General features: G+C 58.1%; 1 protein-coding gene across 2 annotated transcripts; it reads left to right on the forward strand.

Annotated features, from left to right (window-relative positions):
- The first annotated feature begins 5,065 nt into the window (after positions 1 to 5,065).
- On the forward strand, positions 5,066 to 17,901 carry ARPC1B (actin related protein 2/3 complex subunit 1B). Of its 2 annotated transcripts, none has more exons than XM_081257913.1 (10): positions 5,066 to 5,174; positions 11,401 to 11,477; positions 12,224 to 12,328; positions 12,764 to 12,986; positions 13,736 to 13,843; positions 14,903 to 15,109; positions 15,194 to 15,269; positions 16,191 to 16,396; positions 17,193 to 17,283; positions 17,579 to 17,901. In XM_081257913.1, the coding sequence occupies exons 2-10, from the start codon at positions 11,414 to 11,416 to the stop codon at positions 17,615 to 17,617; spliced, it is 1,119 nt and encodes a 372-aa protein (XP_081114039.1). In that variant the 5' UTR covers positions 5,066 to 5,174; positions 11,401 to 11,413; the 3' UTR covers positions 17,618 to 17,901. The 2 variants fall into 2 exon arrangements, with proteins under 2 accessions (XP_081114039.1, XP_081114040.1); XM_081257914.1 differs by lacking the exon at positions 5,066 to 5,174 and adding an exon at positions 5,691 to 6,007.
- The last annotated feature ends 53 nt before the right edge of the window (positions 17,902 to 17,954 follow it).

Here is a 17,954-nt window from a genome sequence, read left to right on the forward strand (position 1 = left end):
ACAGCGTAGCCTAGAGCATGGCTGTGTGCCCAGAAGCAGAGCAGTGATTCCAACACAACTCTAGTAGTTAGGACAACGCTGGTAACAGCGCTTCTCAAAGGACATCGTGGTATTCTTAAAAGAATAAATTTGCCCTTTTGCTAACCCATGGGAAGCATTACTTCCCTCCAGGAGAGAATCCCAGCACCTGGGCACCTGCCTCTTCCCGTTTGCTGTGGCATCCTCCCTGCCCACCCCCAATGGCAGGAGCTCCTTTGTGTACACGTGTTTGTACCAGTACATCAGCGAGGCTGTCGTGACAGAACAAGGATAGACAAAAGCAGGCCAAGAAACAGGAATTAGCTACCAGTTTCTTTTTAGTTTCATTAAATCACATGGTTTGGGAGCAATTCGAGAGGTTTTTAGAGGAACAATGTACTCTGTGAAAGAAACAATAAATTTACTAACTTGGCCTCCAAGAACTTAAGCCTAGAGTCATCTTTTTTCTTTTTTTAACTTGGGCCATCTCATGTCCATGGAAGAAGGCCCATCCCTGTCGTGGCAGCCAGAAACCCGCAGTGCTGGGGTCTGAGATGGTGGAAGGTCCCTTCTCATCTCGCCCTGCTTGTGAGACTCCGACCAGTCCTCGGTCCACAATCGCTACCGATTTGGAGGGACAGTGGCCAGAGCCCTTTGATTGGAGGCTTTGGTGTCAGGTCATAGTTCTGCCAAGCTGTGTAGCCTTGAGCGACATAGTTAACATCTCTGAGTATCACTGTCTTCACCTGTAAAATGGGAGTAGTAAAGGGTTAGCAGTTCCTGTTATTCAGTAAAGCCGAGGTTTGCCTTCAGGCTTGGCATTGGCCCCATACTAGGCCCCGGAGACCCTTAATAGCAGAGTGGGGTAGGGTGGGAAGTGTATGAAGGATTCTGCTAACCAAAAAAAAAAGTTTTTTCTAGAATATGCTGAGAAAACGGGTTGGCCTCAGAACCCAGATTAATTGCGTAGGCGTGGCCCCTTGAGTTTGACCCAACAATCAGGCGAGTGGTTTAGTTCTCATGTGTGCCCAGTGATGCAAAGGCCTCAGGTGCCTGCGATGTCGGTGAGGCCATTAAGCTACCCCACGTGGAATAGTACAGATGGTCTATACATTATAAAGTTATGTGAGTTATGTGTGTCTCTAATTCAAATATTAGGTGTGGGAGGTAGACTACTGGCCCCCCAAAGATGTCCCTGTCCTAATCCCCAGAAACTGTGAGCTTTGCAGATGGGATTAAGTTAAAGATCTTGAGCTGGGGAAGCTGAGCCTAGATTATCAGGTGAGCCCAGTGTAATCACAAGAATCCTTATAGGAGGGAGGCAGGCTGGGGAGAGTCTGAGCAAATGAGGGGGTAGAATCACAGGTTGGGGTGGGAGAAGGCCAAGGCCTCTAAAAGCTGCAAGAAGGAACCTGGTTCTCCCCTGGAGCCTCCAGAAGAAACAGCACCCCGCCAGCACCCTCCAGCCACTGATGTGGGCTGTGAAGCTCTGACCTCCAGTGCTGTAAGAGAAGACACTTGTGTTGTCTCAAGCCACCCGCTCTGTGGTGAGTTGCTCCAGCAGTACAGGAAATGAATCCACTAGGTCCATTCAGAAAAGGGGAGGAAGGACTTCCCTGGCAGTTCAGTTGTTAGGACTCTGTGTTTCCATTGCAGGGGGCACAGGTTCGATCCCTGATCAGGGAACTAGGCTCCCACAAGCCACTCGGCACGGCAGGAAAAAAAAAAAAAAGAGGAAATATGGTCTGGAGCTGAGTTCAAACTGAGGGTCAGAGCCCATTTGTAGGTTGTAAAATCATGGCTGGTACTTAGAGGAGAAAACAACATTCTGCATTGCGTGCAGTAAGTTCTGCTTCATGGTACTTCTGTTTCAGATACACGGGGCTGTGGACTAGGCCGCAACATATGTCCGTGGGGGTCATGGTCAAAGTTTGAAAGCTACTAAGGTAGAGGAGCCAGTCACCTGAGTGGGGCTTGATGAGGAAGGATGCACGGATCCAACACAGCAAGATTGTGTGCCACGCACACAAGGTCACTGTGCCAGGCACCAAGGGAAGCAGCTGATAGGCAGGAACTCCTCACAGCAACCCTGCAGGGTTAGAACTGTGACTGCCACATCTTAGAGATGACAAAACTCAAGTTCAGAGAGGGAGGGCAGCCTATATCAAGGCAGCCTCTCCAGAGCCCCAGGGGTAACCGCCAAGCACGCTCCCTGCTGGGTGGTGACAGGCAGGGGAGGCGCCTAGCAACCCAGCCCAGTTCTGTCACGCACTCAGAAGCAGGGTGATGTCATTGGAAGCAGGAGGGGACCCCCCCTGGCGATACCTGTGGGGTCTCCTGGTAGACCTCGGTTTCTCAGTTGAGCCATGTGGCTTGGGAGGGGTGTGAGCAGGCCCTGGCTGAGGAGCGCTGTGTGTGTTCCAGACCTCCATGTGGGCGTGGCCTTGGAAAGAGGCCCGGGGTCTCCCCTCTTCCCTCCTGGTACCAGGTGTCAATTCTTCCAGCTCAGGGGGAGACCTACGTTCCCCATTTGGGGGTGGGCAGGGGCTGAGACAGAAGGAGATCGTGCTGCGCGCTTCTGGAAGGTTTCCCTCCCTGGTCTCCCGCTGCCTTGGCCAGCCCACCACCTCCTAAGTCCAGAAGCCTGAAGCTAGGCTGCCATCTTGTGACCAGGAGGCAGTAAGGCCAGTGCAGCAAGGAGGAAGGAGCAGAGAGCCAGGGAGGACCTTGATGGCCCTGAAACGCTGCACCAGACCCCAACTGACGGCCCTCCTCAAGTCAGCCAGCCCTGAGGAGTCAGCCTGGGTGTGTGGCTGCCTTCCTGGGAATCCTGGGAAGGCGGGGAAGAAGGTAGAGTGTAGGACCTTCATCCCAGAGCACCAGGGGAGGCAGATTCCGGGCAGAAACAGAAAGCTCTCTGAGCTGTTCTTTGAGCTCCAGATGAAATTCTTCCACCACCAGGTTCTCCTCACCCAAGGACTTGCTCCACTTAAGGCTTAGAAGACTGTTCCCCCAAGGGATCCATTTCAAATAACACCCCTGTCGCTTCCCAGCTTGAGGTGTGTTTCCAATCTACTGGGTCTTCCCACAGTGACTGCAGGCCTGTGAGGTGGCCGGGCAGTGCTTGTTAGGAATTAGCCTCACTTTACAGATGCGGAAACCCAGGCACTGCAAGAAGACTGAAGTTACACTACAGGTTAAGTGGCAGAGCCAGAAGTGGGTTCAAGTTTCTAACCCCACTGGTTTGTTCATTCATTGATTCATTCAGCAGATACATACTGAGTGCTCCTGGCTGCCAGGCACCAATCTCGGCCCTGGGAAGAGCAGAGTGAATAATACAAGTATGGTTTCCGCTCGCACTAAGCTTGAGACTTATCAAATTAGCTCAGTTTTGTGAGGAAGAGGGAGTCCTCAGGTATGCATATTTGTTAGGATGCTTTTAGGGATGAGTAACAGAAAAGCGACTCAAACCGGCTTAAAAAGTAGATGCCTTGGCTCACGTACCTGAAGGAACCCCCGGAGGCAGGTTGGGCTCAGGCTGCCAGTCAGAGGTTGACCAGGACTCTGGTCATTTCCTGGGATTCTCTCCATCACGCCCCCCCTCCCCCCCACCCCCTGGGTTGTCGGGCTTCCCTGAGGCTCTTCCAATTTTGTGTTCAAATTCCAGAAGGCGCTGCTTTCCCCTCTATCTTCATCCGAAATCCTGGGCTTTGCTTCGACCCACCGTCTCAGGTCACAAGTCCAGGAGGTGGGGCGGGGAGACCACACGCTGATTGGGTGAGAGCACTCAGGGGCCACCATCAGAGATGGGGCTCAGTCCCACCTGGGATTGGTTCCCTGGGCATCTGCAAAGCTGCGGAGGGGTAAATGGAAGGCAGGGACACAAGTGTCACCTCAGCATTAAACTGCACTTGTCCTCACGGGATGGGGGTGGCCAGTACAGACCATGTGAAACTTTTTTCTGACTAAAGCCATCACTTGGATTTGCCAAGGCTGGATGGGGGGCCCTGCTGACAGCCCCTCAGTGTCTCCTCAGAGCCAGGAAGGCCAGGGTCCTACTAATCGAAGCTGAAGTTTCCCAAGCACCCTGCGTGCTCACCTCAAAGTGCTCGTCACCTTTGGACCCCTTTCATTCTCCCGGCTGCCCGCAGGTGTGGAATTGTGTAATGGGAGCCAGGACTGGTGAGCACAGGATCCTGTTGAGGAGGGGGTCAGGGACAGAGTGACCTAAGAGACACTCACTCATGTCCTGCAGGATGAAGGGAAGGGGGCCAGGTGGGGACAGGGTGGGACAAGTGTTCCAGACAGAAAGAACAGCATGGGTCAAAGCGGGGAGACCTGACAGGGTGGGTGCCTCGCCCCGGACCTCCTGAGACCCACGAAGACCCCACGCCCATCCGTGATGCTGCTTAGTGCCTGGCTGACCAGCTGAGCTGAATCCTAGCGGGAGGGACCACCTGGCCACATCTCCACTGATGAGGCAGAGGGCAGGGATGGAGAGACCGCCGGACCTACCTGGCCCAAGACCCACATACAGGCGGCTGCCAGGCCGCTGGGTAACTTAAGGGTCGGAAGCGGTCTGCGGTGGAAAGAGGGGCAGGAAGTCGGCATTGAGAAGGAACTGGAACAGCCGGGGGTTGGCGGCCCCGTTTTGAAGCGAGGACCCCGGCAGCGGGCGAGCTGCCTCGGCTCCCCTGACTGCCCACACCCCGCACATTCGGCGCCCAGCGGGCATCCGCTCGCGAATGGAGGGCTGGTCCCCGCGCGGCCGGGTCCCGAGGCCGAGACAGGCAGCTAAGCTGCTAGGTCACCGGAGCTCCCCACGGCCGCTCGCGGGGGTGGGGGCCGTGCGCGCTGCAGGGCTCGGGTTCCCGCCCGGGCGATGTCCCCCTCGCCGAGCTTCAGTCTCCCCGCCCGCCAAGGGACGAGGGGCGCACGCCTTCAGGGCGCCCCGGGTCAGCTCGGCCCCAGCCCCGGGGGGTGGGCGGGACCAGGGCTCTTCAACCGCTAGCCGCCCGCCCGGGTCCCGCCCGGTCCCCGCGGGGCTGAGCCGGGAGGCCCCGCCCCCCGCCCACGAGGAAGTGGCAGAGCTGCGCGGGGCCCAGAGCCGGTTCGGCGCGTCGACTGCCCAGAGTCCGCGGCCGCGGCGCCCCGAGGTGAGGGGGCGTGGGAGCGGCCCGGAGGGAGGGTGGGCGTGGGGAGCGCGGGGAGGGACCTCATGCAGGTGGGGAGGACGCAACGAGGGGCCGCCGGAAGATCGGGGATGAGAGGGGCCACGGGGGGCCTGCCTGGAGGTGAGGGGACACGCGGGGCACGGGCTGCGGGCGGGCGGCCTCCCCCGGGCGAGGGAACCGCAGCGCTCCCCAGCCCCCCCACCCCACCCCCGCAGTCTGCGCCCTCGGGGCGTCCCGGCCCGCGCGTCCGCCTCCCCGCCCCCCCCAGCCTCCCCCTCCCCCCCCGACTCTGCCCCGCCGTCGGTGTGCCCCGTTATTTCGGGCCGGAGGGCCCCACGCCCAGTCACTTCCCCTCCGTCCTCCAGCCTTCCGGGTTGCTCCAGCCGGGAAATGAGCTGGCGCCCCCGCCCGCCTCGCCTCGCCTCGCCCCGCCCCTCCCTCCCTCCCTCCCTGCCGGCCACCGCCCCCTCCCTCAGCCCGCCTCCCGCCAGCTGGGCCAAGTCCTAGGGGTCCGGTCCAGGGAGGGGCGGGCCGGGTCCGGAACGCTCCCTCCTGAGCTCCCGGGCGCTAGACCGGAGCGTTCCGAGCGGCGCCCCCCGTCGCCGGCGGCTTGGGGACGGCGGCCAGGGCCGGGACCTTGGGCGGTGACAGTGACACAGTAGTGACTGGCGTGAAGCCGCAGGAGCTAGCCTGGTGCGGACGCCGAGGCTCTCAGGTTATTCCGGGCTGTCCCCCGGCTCCTCCCGCCTGGCGGGCAGTGTTGCCCGGTGGTTAAAGAGCACCCCCGCCGGCGAGGTCTCCGGGACCAGAAACTGGTAAGAGCGCCAGCTTCTTCCATCACTGGCCACCGACCTTGCAAGCCACCTAACCTCTCTGGGCCTCAACTTTGCTTATCTGGAAAATGGGGAACTTTCAAGCTGTGAGGCTTAAATATGATCATGAGTGTAAGGCACACACAGGGGCTAAATGTGCACTGTTATTGTCCTTGCTGTTATTTATAAGGCCTGCCTACATTTATCAAAGTGTCCAGGTGAACCTAAACTCTGAGATTGGGGTCAGAATCCCAAACTGTGCCATTTAGGAGTGGGGTGACTTTGAGCAAAGTTTGGCTTTTGTCTGAGTCTGTTTCCTCCTGTACAAGATGAAGGTTAAAACAAACACTAGAAAACTTCTTGGGCTTGTTTTAGGGTGTAAAAGAGAGAATGTATGTCAAAGTCCTGGGTAAATTGTGGGCATTTAAAGATGCCAAGTCGGTCCAGTGGTTAGGACTCCGTGCTTCCACTGCAGGGGGCAAGGGTTGCATCCCCTGTGGGGGAACTAAGATCCCCCAAGCCAAGTGGCAAAAAAAAAAAAAAAGCCAAGTAAGTTAATTAATTACATAGTTAATTACATAAGTGTTTGTATATTATCCACATAGGTCTTATAACAACATGTTCATATCGCTATTTCTCTTTCCATATTTGTAGTCATCTGGATTTTTCTATCCTGTCAGCATTATAAAGAGGGTTATTATGAACATGTTTGCTTTAAAAAAAAGTTGGCTATTTTTTTTAGCACCAAAATGAATTTATGCCACCAAAAATGTTAACAATTTTTAAGTTCCTGTTTGTGTTCTTCTCTTCTGTTTGTTCCCACCCAGTTGGTTGGATTGAGTGTTATCACATTGCCCTTCAGGAAGGCTGAACAAATTAGCAACAAATGAGAATTTCTCCACAGTCTTGCCAGCATTGAGTTTTATGTGTTTTGGGGTTTTGTTTGGTTTGGATTATTTTAGCTGATGCTTTATGGTGCCTTATGATTATTTTCATTTGTGTTTCTTGACTTGATTTTGCCTGGTTTGTAAGACCTCAAGAGCGGAGCTGGGGAGGAGGGACTGGCTGGTCTTTTGGGGTGAGGAGGGCTGTTCCACATTCAACAGGAAGTTGAGTAACAGCTCAGCACATGTGCAAAATGGCTTGCTGGAAGCTCCCTGGAGTGGCTGAGCTGGGTGGGGACTTCCCTGAGTGCCTGAAGAGCAGAGATCCTTGCTCCAGGCAGCTCCTGCCTGGTTTAGCCTCCAATGCAGTCAAACCTCTGGATTCAGAGAAGGTTGGGCTGGCGAAGCTTCTCTGAAAGCAAGAAAGAACCTACAGCTGGTGCCTTGTCCAACCCCAGACTTTCCTGGATAGAGATGTGGGGGAAACATTGGCGGAGGGCACCCAGTCAGTATGGAGAGAGTCAGAATTTGCACCCAGCATGTAAGAAAGAGATGGGAGGCCTGAGACCCTTGGCTGGGCAGCTGGGGGCTTCGCTTGGCTTGCCTTGCTTTGGAAGGGAGCTGTTTTCTCCCCGAATCCTCAGAGAGGACCCTTTAGATTGACGATTTCCAAGCTTTTTGGATCACTGACGCTATCAGGAAAAAATCTTGAGCACATACTCCCCAGTAAATATTTACAGATTGCATACATGTACCAGTGAAATAATAGGGCTGGTCTATAAGGAGTATACCATAAGACGGATGTGATTCATTCATGCAACCACATTCAAGAAATATTTATTGAGCACCTACTATGTGCCAGGCACTCTAATTGGTACTGGGAATTCATCTGTGAACAAAACAAATATACCTGTCCCTGTGCAGCTTAGATCCACACCCCGGTACATGGTCCTTGGCACCCCCTGCTTGGAGAACCACGCCCCACCCTGGAGACCCAAAGCTCCTCCCAGCCATTGTGCTGCTCTCCCAGCCCTGCATGATCCTCCGTCCATTCATCCTGAGCACCTGTCCATTCATCCTGAGCACCTACTGTGTGACAGACACGGGGGAAGAGCTACCTGGAGCACAGAGAGATCCCGGCTCCAGGCTGGTGGGGGGCAGTTAGAGCCAGCTGGGGGAGTCTGTCGGGGTTTGGCCCGTGCTCCCCCAGCCTCACTCTCTTTCCAGGGTGATGGGGGCACAGAGCACTAGACGTGGACTCGCAGTCCCAACGCCATCCTCAGGGCCCCCTCCTCTCTCTTTGTCCTTGACAATCAAATGGGTCCACAGTGCTGGCTCACAGGGTCACAGCGATGAGTGGGTGGGTTTCCCGGGGCCATGGCCTCAGCCTGCCTTTGTCTCCACCAGGAGACACCACTGAGCTGTTGCGTTGTCCACACTCGGGCAGTGCCCGCCCCACCCTCCCCTCCCGCCCCTTGGTAGGGTAGAGGTTTCCCTGGGAATGATTAAGTCATAGTTCCTGTGGTGGGGTGGCCTGGTGTGAAGGCTGTTTTCCTGGATCTGACCACACGGAATGATCCCATGATCCCCAAGCCTGCAGTGGCTGGAGAAGCCACGCCCCTCCCTGGGCTGCCACTTCCGCATTTGTAACCTGTGGGGGTAGGGAGTCCTCGGGAGGCCCTGCTGCTTTCAACCGCTTCGCAGAAGTTATGAAAAAGTTATGAAAAGGGGAAAACACATCTTCCTCTCTCCCACCCCTTCCACCCGTACCCCCTCCCCCCTTTACAGTATGGGTCAGTAGACTAGGGAGTATTTCTGTCTGAATTTATGCTAAAGTGTGATCGGCTGATAGGTGTGCTCACTGTGCTGTGGCCGTCTTTATCAGCCCCTCCCTCTCCCCCTTGAGAACCTTTGGGTCCCAGGAAACAATGGGCAGGGTCCCCAAGCCCTCTCAGCTGCGATATTGGCAAGTGTGGGGGCCGCAGTCCTCTGTAGAGCCAGTGTCTCCATCTTCACAGCCTGGAACTCTGAAAAGTCCCTAGACAGGCTGTTAGAGCCCGGCCCACACGTCTGGACACTCTCCCCAGGAGCCTACAAGGGGCAGAGATGCCCGGCCAGACAGTGAGCCTGGGACAGTTGGAGCTGGGAAGTTGGGTTCTGCTCTGGATGAGTCTAGGGTCCAGGGACCCCCTGGGCTTCTGCTAGGCTGCCTGGGGTGAAGGGGAGGGGGTGGTTGGCCTCCTGTGGAGTCAGGGGCCAAGAAGAACCTAGCTGGCATTTGGAAGTGGGTTTCTGACTTTAACCACCACCACCCCTGCCCCGCCCCCTGCCCCATTTGTGACCTTGGGGAATGGGGGCAGGCAGATCACAGCTTGGTGGACAGGCCTAGGTGCTCCCTCCCACCCTGAGTCTTGGCATCTGCGGTGGAGACATGGATGACCCCCGCCCACCCAGCCTGGATGCAGCGGAAGTGCCTGGGGAAACTGTCAGGCCTGCTGACCTGGGCTCTGAGGCCACTTCCGGGGCCTTTGCTTTACACAAAGAGGCCTTATAAGGAGACAGAGGCTGGGGAGGCGGCCGCTGTGGGAGTGGTGTGCTCGTGTGTGCATGCAAGGCTGACATGCGTGTGTGTATGGGAGCAGTGTGTGCGTGCGTGCGCGCGCGTGCAAGGCTGACCGCGCGTGTGTGTGGCCTTAGCCTGGCTGTGTGTGTCCACCTTCTTTCTCAGCAAATGTTGCCCAGGGACCCACTCGGGGCCCTGCTCTAGGCCTGCGGGAACAGGTGTGGTGGTCCCTGCCCTCTCCATGCACGTGTGCACGGTGGTCTGTGCCGCTTTAGGAACTTTCCAGGACTTCCTGCTATAAATTAAAGCGGGATTTGTGGTCGCTGAGCCCCGGAGTCCCCAGCAGTATGATGGACGGCACTGCAGCCTGACCCTCGTGCCTGGGCCCCAACTCAGTGCTGTTCCTCCCAGAGGGGTCTTGGTCGAGACCCCCCTGGGGGCAGAGAGAGACCCCAGGGTTCCGGGGAGGTCAGGGCTCAGATCCAGGCTGAGGAGCAGCCTTCCTGGGGCCCAGCCTCGGGCCACAAACCTGCCAGTCAGGTGGGGGAGGCAACCGAGGGCCTGGGAACACCCACGTCAGGGCCACGTGACTCCGGCAGGTGGCTTCCCCTCCAACCACAGCCCTCACATCCGTCATCTGGGGCTCAAGTCGAGAATATAGGAGGGCTTAGAGCTGGTGAGTGCACCGTTCAGGGAATGTGGTGTGGCTTTTTTTTTTTTACATTTAAAAAATAACTTACTCTGCTGGACACTAATGGCAGTAAACAATTGTGTTCATCAAATATTTATCGAGTGCTTACTATGTGCCACGCATTTAGGCGCCGGGGATAGAAATGTAAACAAGATGGTCAGAAATGTGTGTGGGCATCAAGCTCGTTACTTTCCAGCAGGGGGAGAAAGACAAACGGGCAGGATGAATGAGCACAAGGTAACAAGTGTCCAGGAAGATTATCCCCTGGAGAAAACTAGGGACTAGGGAGTGTGGAGGTGGGGTGGACGGCAGCCTTGCTCAGAAGATGGCCTTGGACACAGGCTTGAATGGCAGCAGCGAGGGTGGGAGCTGTGCAGGCATCTGGGGGAAGAGCTTCGAAGGCCGAGGGAACAGCCAGTGAGAAGACTTGAGGCTCGTGTGCCCCTGGATTCCACCCTAAACAGGTGAAGCACGCCGGGTGCTGGCACATCCATTCTAGACAAAGCGCTGCCATTTCACGATCACCTACTATGTGCCAGGCGTGGTGTATCGTCTTAACACCTCGGCGGGCGAGGGACAGGATTCCTGTTCCCATTTGGCAGATGTGGAAATTGAGGTTCAGAGCGGGCGAGTGATATGCTGGGGTCACACAGCTGGTAGGCAGTGCTGCTGGGCTCTACCCATGACTGGGAAGCTGAGGTGGGGAGAGAATGGGTTTGAGGAAGTGATGCTCTCTTTGGGTCTCTCCAGTTGAGCAGGACTTTGCCGCATAGAACAGGGGTGGACATTTGGTGGTGTAGAGACTAGCACATTGGTGTGAAACGTGGACAGAACTGGCCTCCAAGGCACATCAGGCTTGGCCTTCCCTGCAGAGGGAAGGAACAGCATGTGCAAAGGCCAGGAGGCCTGGCTCACTCCTTCTGGGGAGCAAGAGTTTCCACCTATGGGGAAACTGAGGCACAGATGATGAGTGATGGCTTGTCTGGGGCAGGGTTCCAGCACACCCCACTCATGGTAGTGGCTTCACCCACACCCCCATTCGCCGCCTCCACTCCCCACTCCATCCTTTGTCTTTGTCCCCTGGAGCCTCGGACACATCCCACGAGAGCTGCTGTTTCATGAGGGAAACTGAGGCCCCAGGAGGGAAGCAAAGCACTAGGCCAGAGTCGGGAGGCCAGGGTGGCCCCTGCTGCCCTCCCGCGAGGCTGGCTGGGGCAGGGCTGGGCTGACCTGGCTTCCCTCTCTGTCTTGGGCACAGGAGCCGAGCAGCCATGGCCTACCACAGCTTCCTGGTGGAGCCCATCAGCTGCCATGCCTGGAATAAGGACCGCACCCGTGAGTGCCGCCCCCGCATCGGATGACGTGGGAAGCTGTCCCCCTGCTTCACCCCCGATCCTGAGATCCTGAGTGTTAGGAGGGAAGGGACCCAAGCAGGGCAGCCAGGCGAGCGGGCATTGAGGGTTGGAGGCAAGAGCACGGCCCTGCCTGCACCAGGCACTGCTCTGGATGCCAGGACTGGGTGGGCACGACAGCGGGTCTGCCCTCTGCTCACGGCTACGGGAGGGTTTGGGGATGGGAAATGTAACCTGCAGTGAAATGAGCTCTGAGGAAACATGAAGGGTGAGGGGAAAGCGATGGAGCCAAGGCACTAGTTTAGAAAAGGGGACCAGGGAAGGGCTTTCAGGGGAGGTGACGTTTGCATGGAGACCCAAAGGAGCTGACAGAGCCAGCGTGCAAAGGCCAGGGTGGGTGTAAGGGCCCCGAGGCGGCAGAGCCTGGTGTCATCAGGAGCAGCAAGGAGACCGTGGCTCGAGCGGGGACAGAGCAGGGGGCAGGGAGAGCTCCCGGAGGTTTGCAAGACTGCCTTGGGGACACTGGGGCTGGGGGGTGCAGATGAGGGGTGGCTAGCCCCTGGGGAGGAGTCCCAAGGGGGACCCAGCAGGACCTGAGGCAGAGGAGGAGAGTGCATTAGCAGAGGACAAAGTGTTGCTCAGGTGGCCTGAGAAGGTGGGGAGTCATGGGGGAATGCGGGAGCCTGGGCACGCATGCCTCCTCCCCACGCCCACCCGTCTCTCCTGCAGAGATCGCCATCTGCCCCAACAACCACGAGGTGCACATCTATGAGAAGAGCGGGAACAAGTGGGTCCAGGTGCACGAGCTCAAGGAGCACAACGGGCAGGTGACAGGTGGGTTGGGCTTGCTGGGGTCATCTTCCTGAAAGAAGGCAGGGGCAGGGCAGGGCCGGGCCATCCACCTACTCACCATGTTAGGTAGGATAGTGTGGGTTGCAAGTAACAGAACCTGATTCAAACTGGCTTAAGTTATAAAGGGATTACATTGATTGTTTTCTGTTACTGAAAAACTCAGAAGTTTAAGGGCTTCAGGAAAGGTGTGATCCAGCAGCTCAGCATTACCAAGGACCTATTTCTTTTCTGTCTCTTGGCTTGGCCTTCCAGCATGTTTGCTGATAGCTGGGGGAGCTGTAACACCCGCAGTGAACTCTAGTAGCACCCCCGGAGCAGCTTTCACCCGACTGTGGCCTCTAAGCCCCTCCTCTACGTACACTGTAGAGCCACCTCTGCTTGGATGGCTTCAGCCTAGTGCCTCCTCCCACCCCACAGGCATCGACTGGGCCCCCGAGAGTAACCGCATTGTGACCTGCGGCACAGACCGCAATGCCTACGTGTGGACGCTGAAAGGCCGCACGTGGAAGCCCACGCTCGTCATCCTGCGCATCAACCGCGCCGCTCGCTGTGTGCGCTGGGCTCCCCAGGAGAACAAGTTTGCTGTGGGCAGTGGCTCCCGTGTCATCTCCATCTGCTATTTTGAGCAGGAAAATGACTGGTGGGTGTCTGGGCGGGGCCTGAGTGGGTTGGGAGGGACCTGGGGCTGCAGACCAACAGGTGGTGGGACAAGAGGGTCCCAGAAAGCACGGGATGGGGAGTCAGGACCCCTGTTCACGTGACCCTGGGGAAGTGTGTCCTCTCTGGCCCTTGGAGGTGAGGCGAAGGGCTCTCTGCACAGCCCCCCGCCCTCCCACAGCCCCATCTCAGTAATAAGGGCCCAGGCGGCATCCGGGCCGCCTCTGCAGGCATCACACTAAGCCCTGCACACGTATTGGCACTGACCCACCCCCTCCCATCAGCCCCCTGGACTGGGTGTCTGCTGCAGTCCCCACGTTACAGATGAGCAAAGGCCCTGAGGCAGATCACTCGCCCAAGGCTCCCGGCCCATCACACTCCAGGGCCCACTCACAAGCTCCCAGGCACATCATGATCTTCTCCCCTGGGTCCCTGAGGGCAGAGGCCAGGCGGGAGGTCAGGCTGGAGTCCGAGAGAGTCGAGTTCAAATCCCACCCTGACCAGATAGCGGCCTTGTGACTTCTCACTGAGCTGCCCCAGGGTTGTCGCAAGACCAGGGGTGGAGTCCCCACCCTGCCTGGGACCTGGCGCGTTGCTGGCCTGGGCCCAGGCCCCTTCCTCCTGGGACCTCTGTGGTCTGCAGGGCCCAGTGGGAGCCTGGAGTCTCTGGGTTGGTGGGTGCCCACCTGTGTGTCCCTGTCTCCTCCCTACCTGTCTGCCTTCCCTGTCCAGGTGGGTTTGCAAGCACATCAAGAAGCCCATTCGCTCCACCATCCTCAGCCTGGACTGGCACCCCAACAATGTGCTCCTGGCTGCCGGCTCCTGCGACTTCAAGTGCCGGTGAGGGGGGGCCCTGCCATCAACACAGGGATAGGGATTGGAGGGTGGAGGGGAGCCCTGTGCTGGGAGCCCCACGACCCACCTTCCAGACCAGCTCTGCTGCCAGCAGGTGACCTGGGGGCCTCAGTCGAGCTTCTGTGAGGTTTTGCTCTTTGAAGGGTCATCCCTGGGTCCTCTCTCCAGCCTCTGGAGAGTCTTAGAAGGATGTGCCCCTTGCCACCGCTTAATGTCAGCAAGATTTCTTTTCTAGGCCCTCCTGTACTCATTAGAACCTCCCACTCCTTCAGCTTCTTGGCTTCTATCTGAGGGAAAATGAGTGGGTGTACTTTTTCACAATAAGGTATAATGACTGATAGGCTGGGACAAACCCTGCCTTGTTATCTTAAGGCCTGGAACAAAGAGTCTCCACCTGCCATTGGCTGGCTGTCACTTCTGGGCCCATTACTCCCCCCCACCGACCCCCGAGTCTCCCAAGGCCTCCGGCTCCCAGCTCCAGGCAGATGGCCTGGGTTTCTGCATCTGCCCTGGGAAATGAGGCTACAGCAGGCACCAGAGGCCCCAGGCACAGAGAGGATGAGGTCCTGATGAGGCTCTTGTCGGCACCCGGACCTGTCAGATGACTCCGGGCTGGCCCTGGGATGGCGAGTGGAGCTGGTGGAGCTGGCAGGAAGGGGGACAGGATTGGTTCACGGTGCAGAGTGTGGGGGGGGCACATCCTAGGGGCTAGCCCTGGAGTGTAGTGGTCAGCGTGAGGGGGACAGGAGATGCCCTGGGGGTCATGTCAGCCGTGGATGGTCAGTCCTCAGGTGAGGGCCCCGAGGGCCCTGAGAGTTCCCGGGACCCTGAGCTGGGAGACCTTCTGACCCCACACCATTGCCCAAAGTGGGCACCAAGGCCCAGACTTGTCTGAGTGTGAAGATGCAGGTCACAAAAAGCCAGCTCCAGTACCCTTGAACTCAGCCAGGTGCTCTGGCCTCAGCAGGCCAGTTTGGGAGAGGGAGTCCCTTGTCAGGCCCCTCCCAGACCCCCGGTCACCCCCCCTTTTGCCTCTCCCGGCAGGATCTTCTCAGCCTACATCAAGGAGGTGGAGGAGCGGCCAGCACCCACCCCGTGGGGCTCCAAGATGCCCTTCGGGGAGCTGATGTTTGAATCCAGCAGTAGCTGTGGCTGGGTGCACGGTGTCTGCTTTTCAGCCAGCGGCAGCCGTGTGGCCTGGGTCAGCCATGACAGCACCGTGTGCCTGGCTGATGCCGACAAGAAGATGGCGTGAGTACAGGTCACCCGAATGGGGGGGCAACCCAGGCACCGAGCACGAGGGGCCGGTGTGGCTGACGTCTCTCTCTCACTCAGCGTCGCGACTCTGGCCTCTGAAACGCTGCCATTGCTGGCCCTGACCTTCATCACAGAAAACAGTCTGGTGGCAGCGGTAAGGGGGTGGGGGGGGATGGGGAGCAGGGGCCGGTGACAGCAGGTCTCCCAGCGAGCCCCGAGATGCCCAGGCCGCCCTCTACTTGTCCCCCCTCCCTCCTTTCCTTCCTCCCATCCACCCACCCACCCATCCATATCTCTATTGGTCAGAATAAGTTGGGTTATGCTGTGGTAACAACAACAAAATCCCCAACTGCAGTGGCCTAACACAGTAAAGGTTTGTTTCTTGATCACTTTGACTGTCCAGCGTGGGCACTGTGAGGGGGGCTCTGCTCAGTGCAGATGGGAGCTTTGTCTCCCGTGGAGTGATGAGGGGAAGTGGAGAACTGGGCCCTGGATCCTAACCTTTCTGCTTACATTTTATTGGCTAATGAAAATGACAGGACCACACCTCCTCACTCAGAGAATGCTTGTGGGGAGCGCAGTCCTGTGTGTGTCCAGAAGAACACTACTCCCCCTCCCTCCTCCTGCCCACCTATCTGTCAAGGCTCTTTTCAGGCCTCAGGAAGCCTAATGGGGTCCCAGAGGGGGATCAGGCCTGCTTTACCTAGACAAACGTCCAGTTGTGAGGTCTCTCCCAGAGCAGGTGTAACCATCTAGGCAGGACAAGGCCCCCTGAGCTCCAGGGAAGTCCCAGACCGTTCAGTTTCTCAACTGAACGCTGGCCCTGCTGGCTGAGGGGGCTGCTCCTAGGTGCTCAGCCCCAACATCCAGTCCCTGTTACTACACCTGGGGTCGCCGTCTGTGTGCCCGAGCTGGCATCGGCTTCCCTGTGCTACACCCAAGCCCTGCATCCAGCCTCTAGGACCCCCCGATTCGCGGCTGGGCGCCCCTCGGCATTGCACCTCCCCTTCGGCCCGGGTTTCCCCGGGAGGAAAATGGGGGCGCTCCAATGGCACCCCGCCCCTCCCCGCTGCAGGGCCACGACTGCTTCCCGGTGCTGTTCACTTACGACGGCGCCGCGGGGATGCTGAGCTTCGGTGGGCGGCTGGACGTGCCCAAGCAAAGCTCGCAGCGTGGCTTGACGGCCCGTGAGCGCTTCCAGAACCTCGACAAGAAGGCGAGCTCGGAGGGCAGCGCTGCGGCGAGCGGGGGCCTGGACTCGCTGCACAAGAACAGCGTCAGGTGAGGGCGGGGCCGAAGGGCGAGCTCCACGCCCACCCAGGCAGCATCGAGGTGCGGGCCCACTTAGGAAGCTGGTCAGTCTCTTGAGGTTTTGCATCAGGTGGGGGCAGAGCAGTCAGCCTCGCTCTGCGTTTTCAGTTTTCAGGACACGCTGTGGGACCGTTCTGGGGGGTGGCCAGGCAGTGACTGGAGGGGGGAGGGGCAGAACGAAGGGTCTCGCAGCAGCCTCCCTGAGGGACTAGAGTGGAACCAGAGCCAGAGACTCCCGGATCCTGCCAGACACAGGCGTCCACCCCAGGACAAATCAGAGAAAGTGTGGCGAGACTTTGACCTTGCCCCTTGGCTAGTTAAACCCTCCTGTGGCTGCCTGGCCCAATGTCTTCAGACTAAACTCCTCTGCCTGGCCTTCAGGGCTCTTCAGAACTAGCCCTGCGTCCACTCAGTGCCATCTTTTGCTTCTTCTCCCCACCCTGCCATGCTCCGTCACTCTGATTCCCCCAGCACGTGTGCCTTCACCCCCTGCCCAGGCCTTTGTGCGTCCTGTTCCACCTGCGCGGCTGCCCTGTGCTCCTTGCACAGGGACTACTACTCGTCCCTAAAGCAGACTCAGGAGCCCCGTCCTGTCGTCCTCTGATCCTTCACAGCCCGGCCTCTTGGGCTGTCCCTGCTGGGCACACAAACTCACACTCACTGGAGTGGGCTCCCCCAGAAGTTGGGGAGCTCCTGGAGGGCAGGGTGGGCCGGAGCCCAGCACAGGCACAGGCTGGGATCTGTAAAGCCCTCATCCTCTTTGCAGCCAGATCTCGGTGCTCAGCGGGGGAAAGGCCAAGTGCTCGCAGTTCTGCACTACAGGCATGGACGGCGGCATGAGCATCTGGGACGTGAAGGTGAGGCCTGCCCTCCCCGCCACCGCCTCGCTCCCCGCAGGCCGCCCAATTCTCCCTGGCAGCCACCTGGATGGCTGTCCTTCTTTCCTGCAGGAGAAGGGCACTTCAGTGGGGTGAGGGCTCCTTGGCATCTGGGCCTTGGTACCCTCTGCAGCACCTTCCTTTAGGGCTGGGATTCAAACCCAGGTCTGCCTGACCCCAAAGACCTGGTTCTCTGTCCCAGGCCAGATCCCTGTGGGTGGGGTGTCTGCAGGACAGCTGAGAACCAGCCTGTCTTTTACTTGTCTCCTTCCAGAGCTTGGAGTCAGCCTTGAAGGATCTCAAGATCAAATGACCTGTGAGGAGTCTGTTGCCCTCATCCCAGCTGCTGAGGGAAGGGGGTCGGGGAGGCAAAGGATCGCTTTGCTGATTGCTTCTAGGGTACCAGTCCGGGTCCCCACGGGCTGCTCCCTCAGGTGGGGAGGGGAGGGGAGGGGTGGGAGGCTTACCTACTGAAGGAACAATTGCCCTTTTCTTAAAGAAATGCTTCCATTTATTGTAAAAAATGTCCCCAAAGCACTCTGCTGGTCATGAACTGCTTCAAAATGTGGGGGTAATAAAAATGCAACTGCAGACACACCGGCCGCCTGTGTGTCTGGAAGGAGAGGTTGGTTTGGGCAGAGCACTGGTAG

Source organism: Mesoplodon bidens, assembly GCF_964165515.1.
Source record: "Mesoplodon bidens genome assembly, chromosome: 15".
Taxonomy (NCBI): Eukaryota; Metazoa; Chordata; class Mammalia; order Artiodactyla; family Ziphiidae; genus Mesoplodon; species Mesoplodon bidens.

Coding starts and splice junctions, on each gene's coding strand:
- ARPC1B (XM_081257913.1), top strand. CDS start 11,414: ATGGCCTACCACAGCTTCCTGGTGGAGCCCATCAGCTGCCATGCCTGG. Junction 16,397..17,192: donor CTGCACAAGAACAGCGTCAG/GTGAGGGCGGGG, acceptor TCCTCTTTGCAG/CCAGATCTCGGTGCTCAGCG. Junction 17,284..17,578: donor TGAGCATCTGGGACGTGAAG/GTGAGGCCTGCC, acceptor GTCTCCTTCCAG/AGCTTGGAGTCAGCCTTGAA.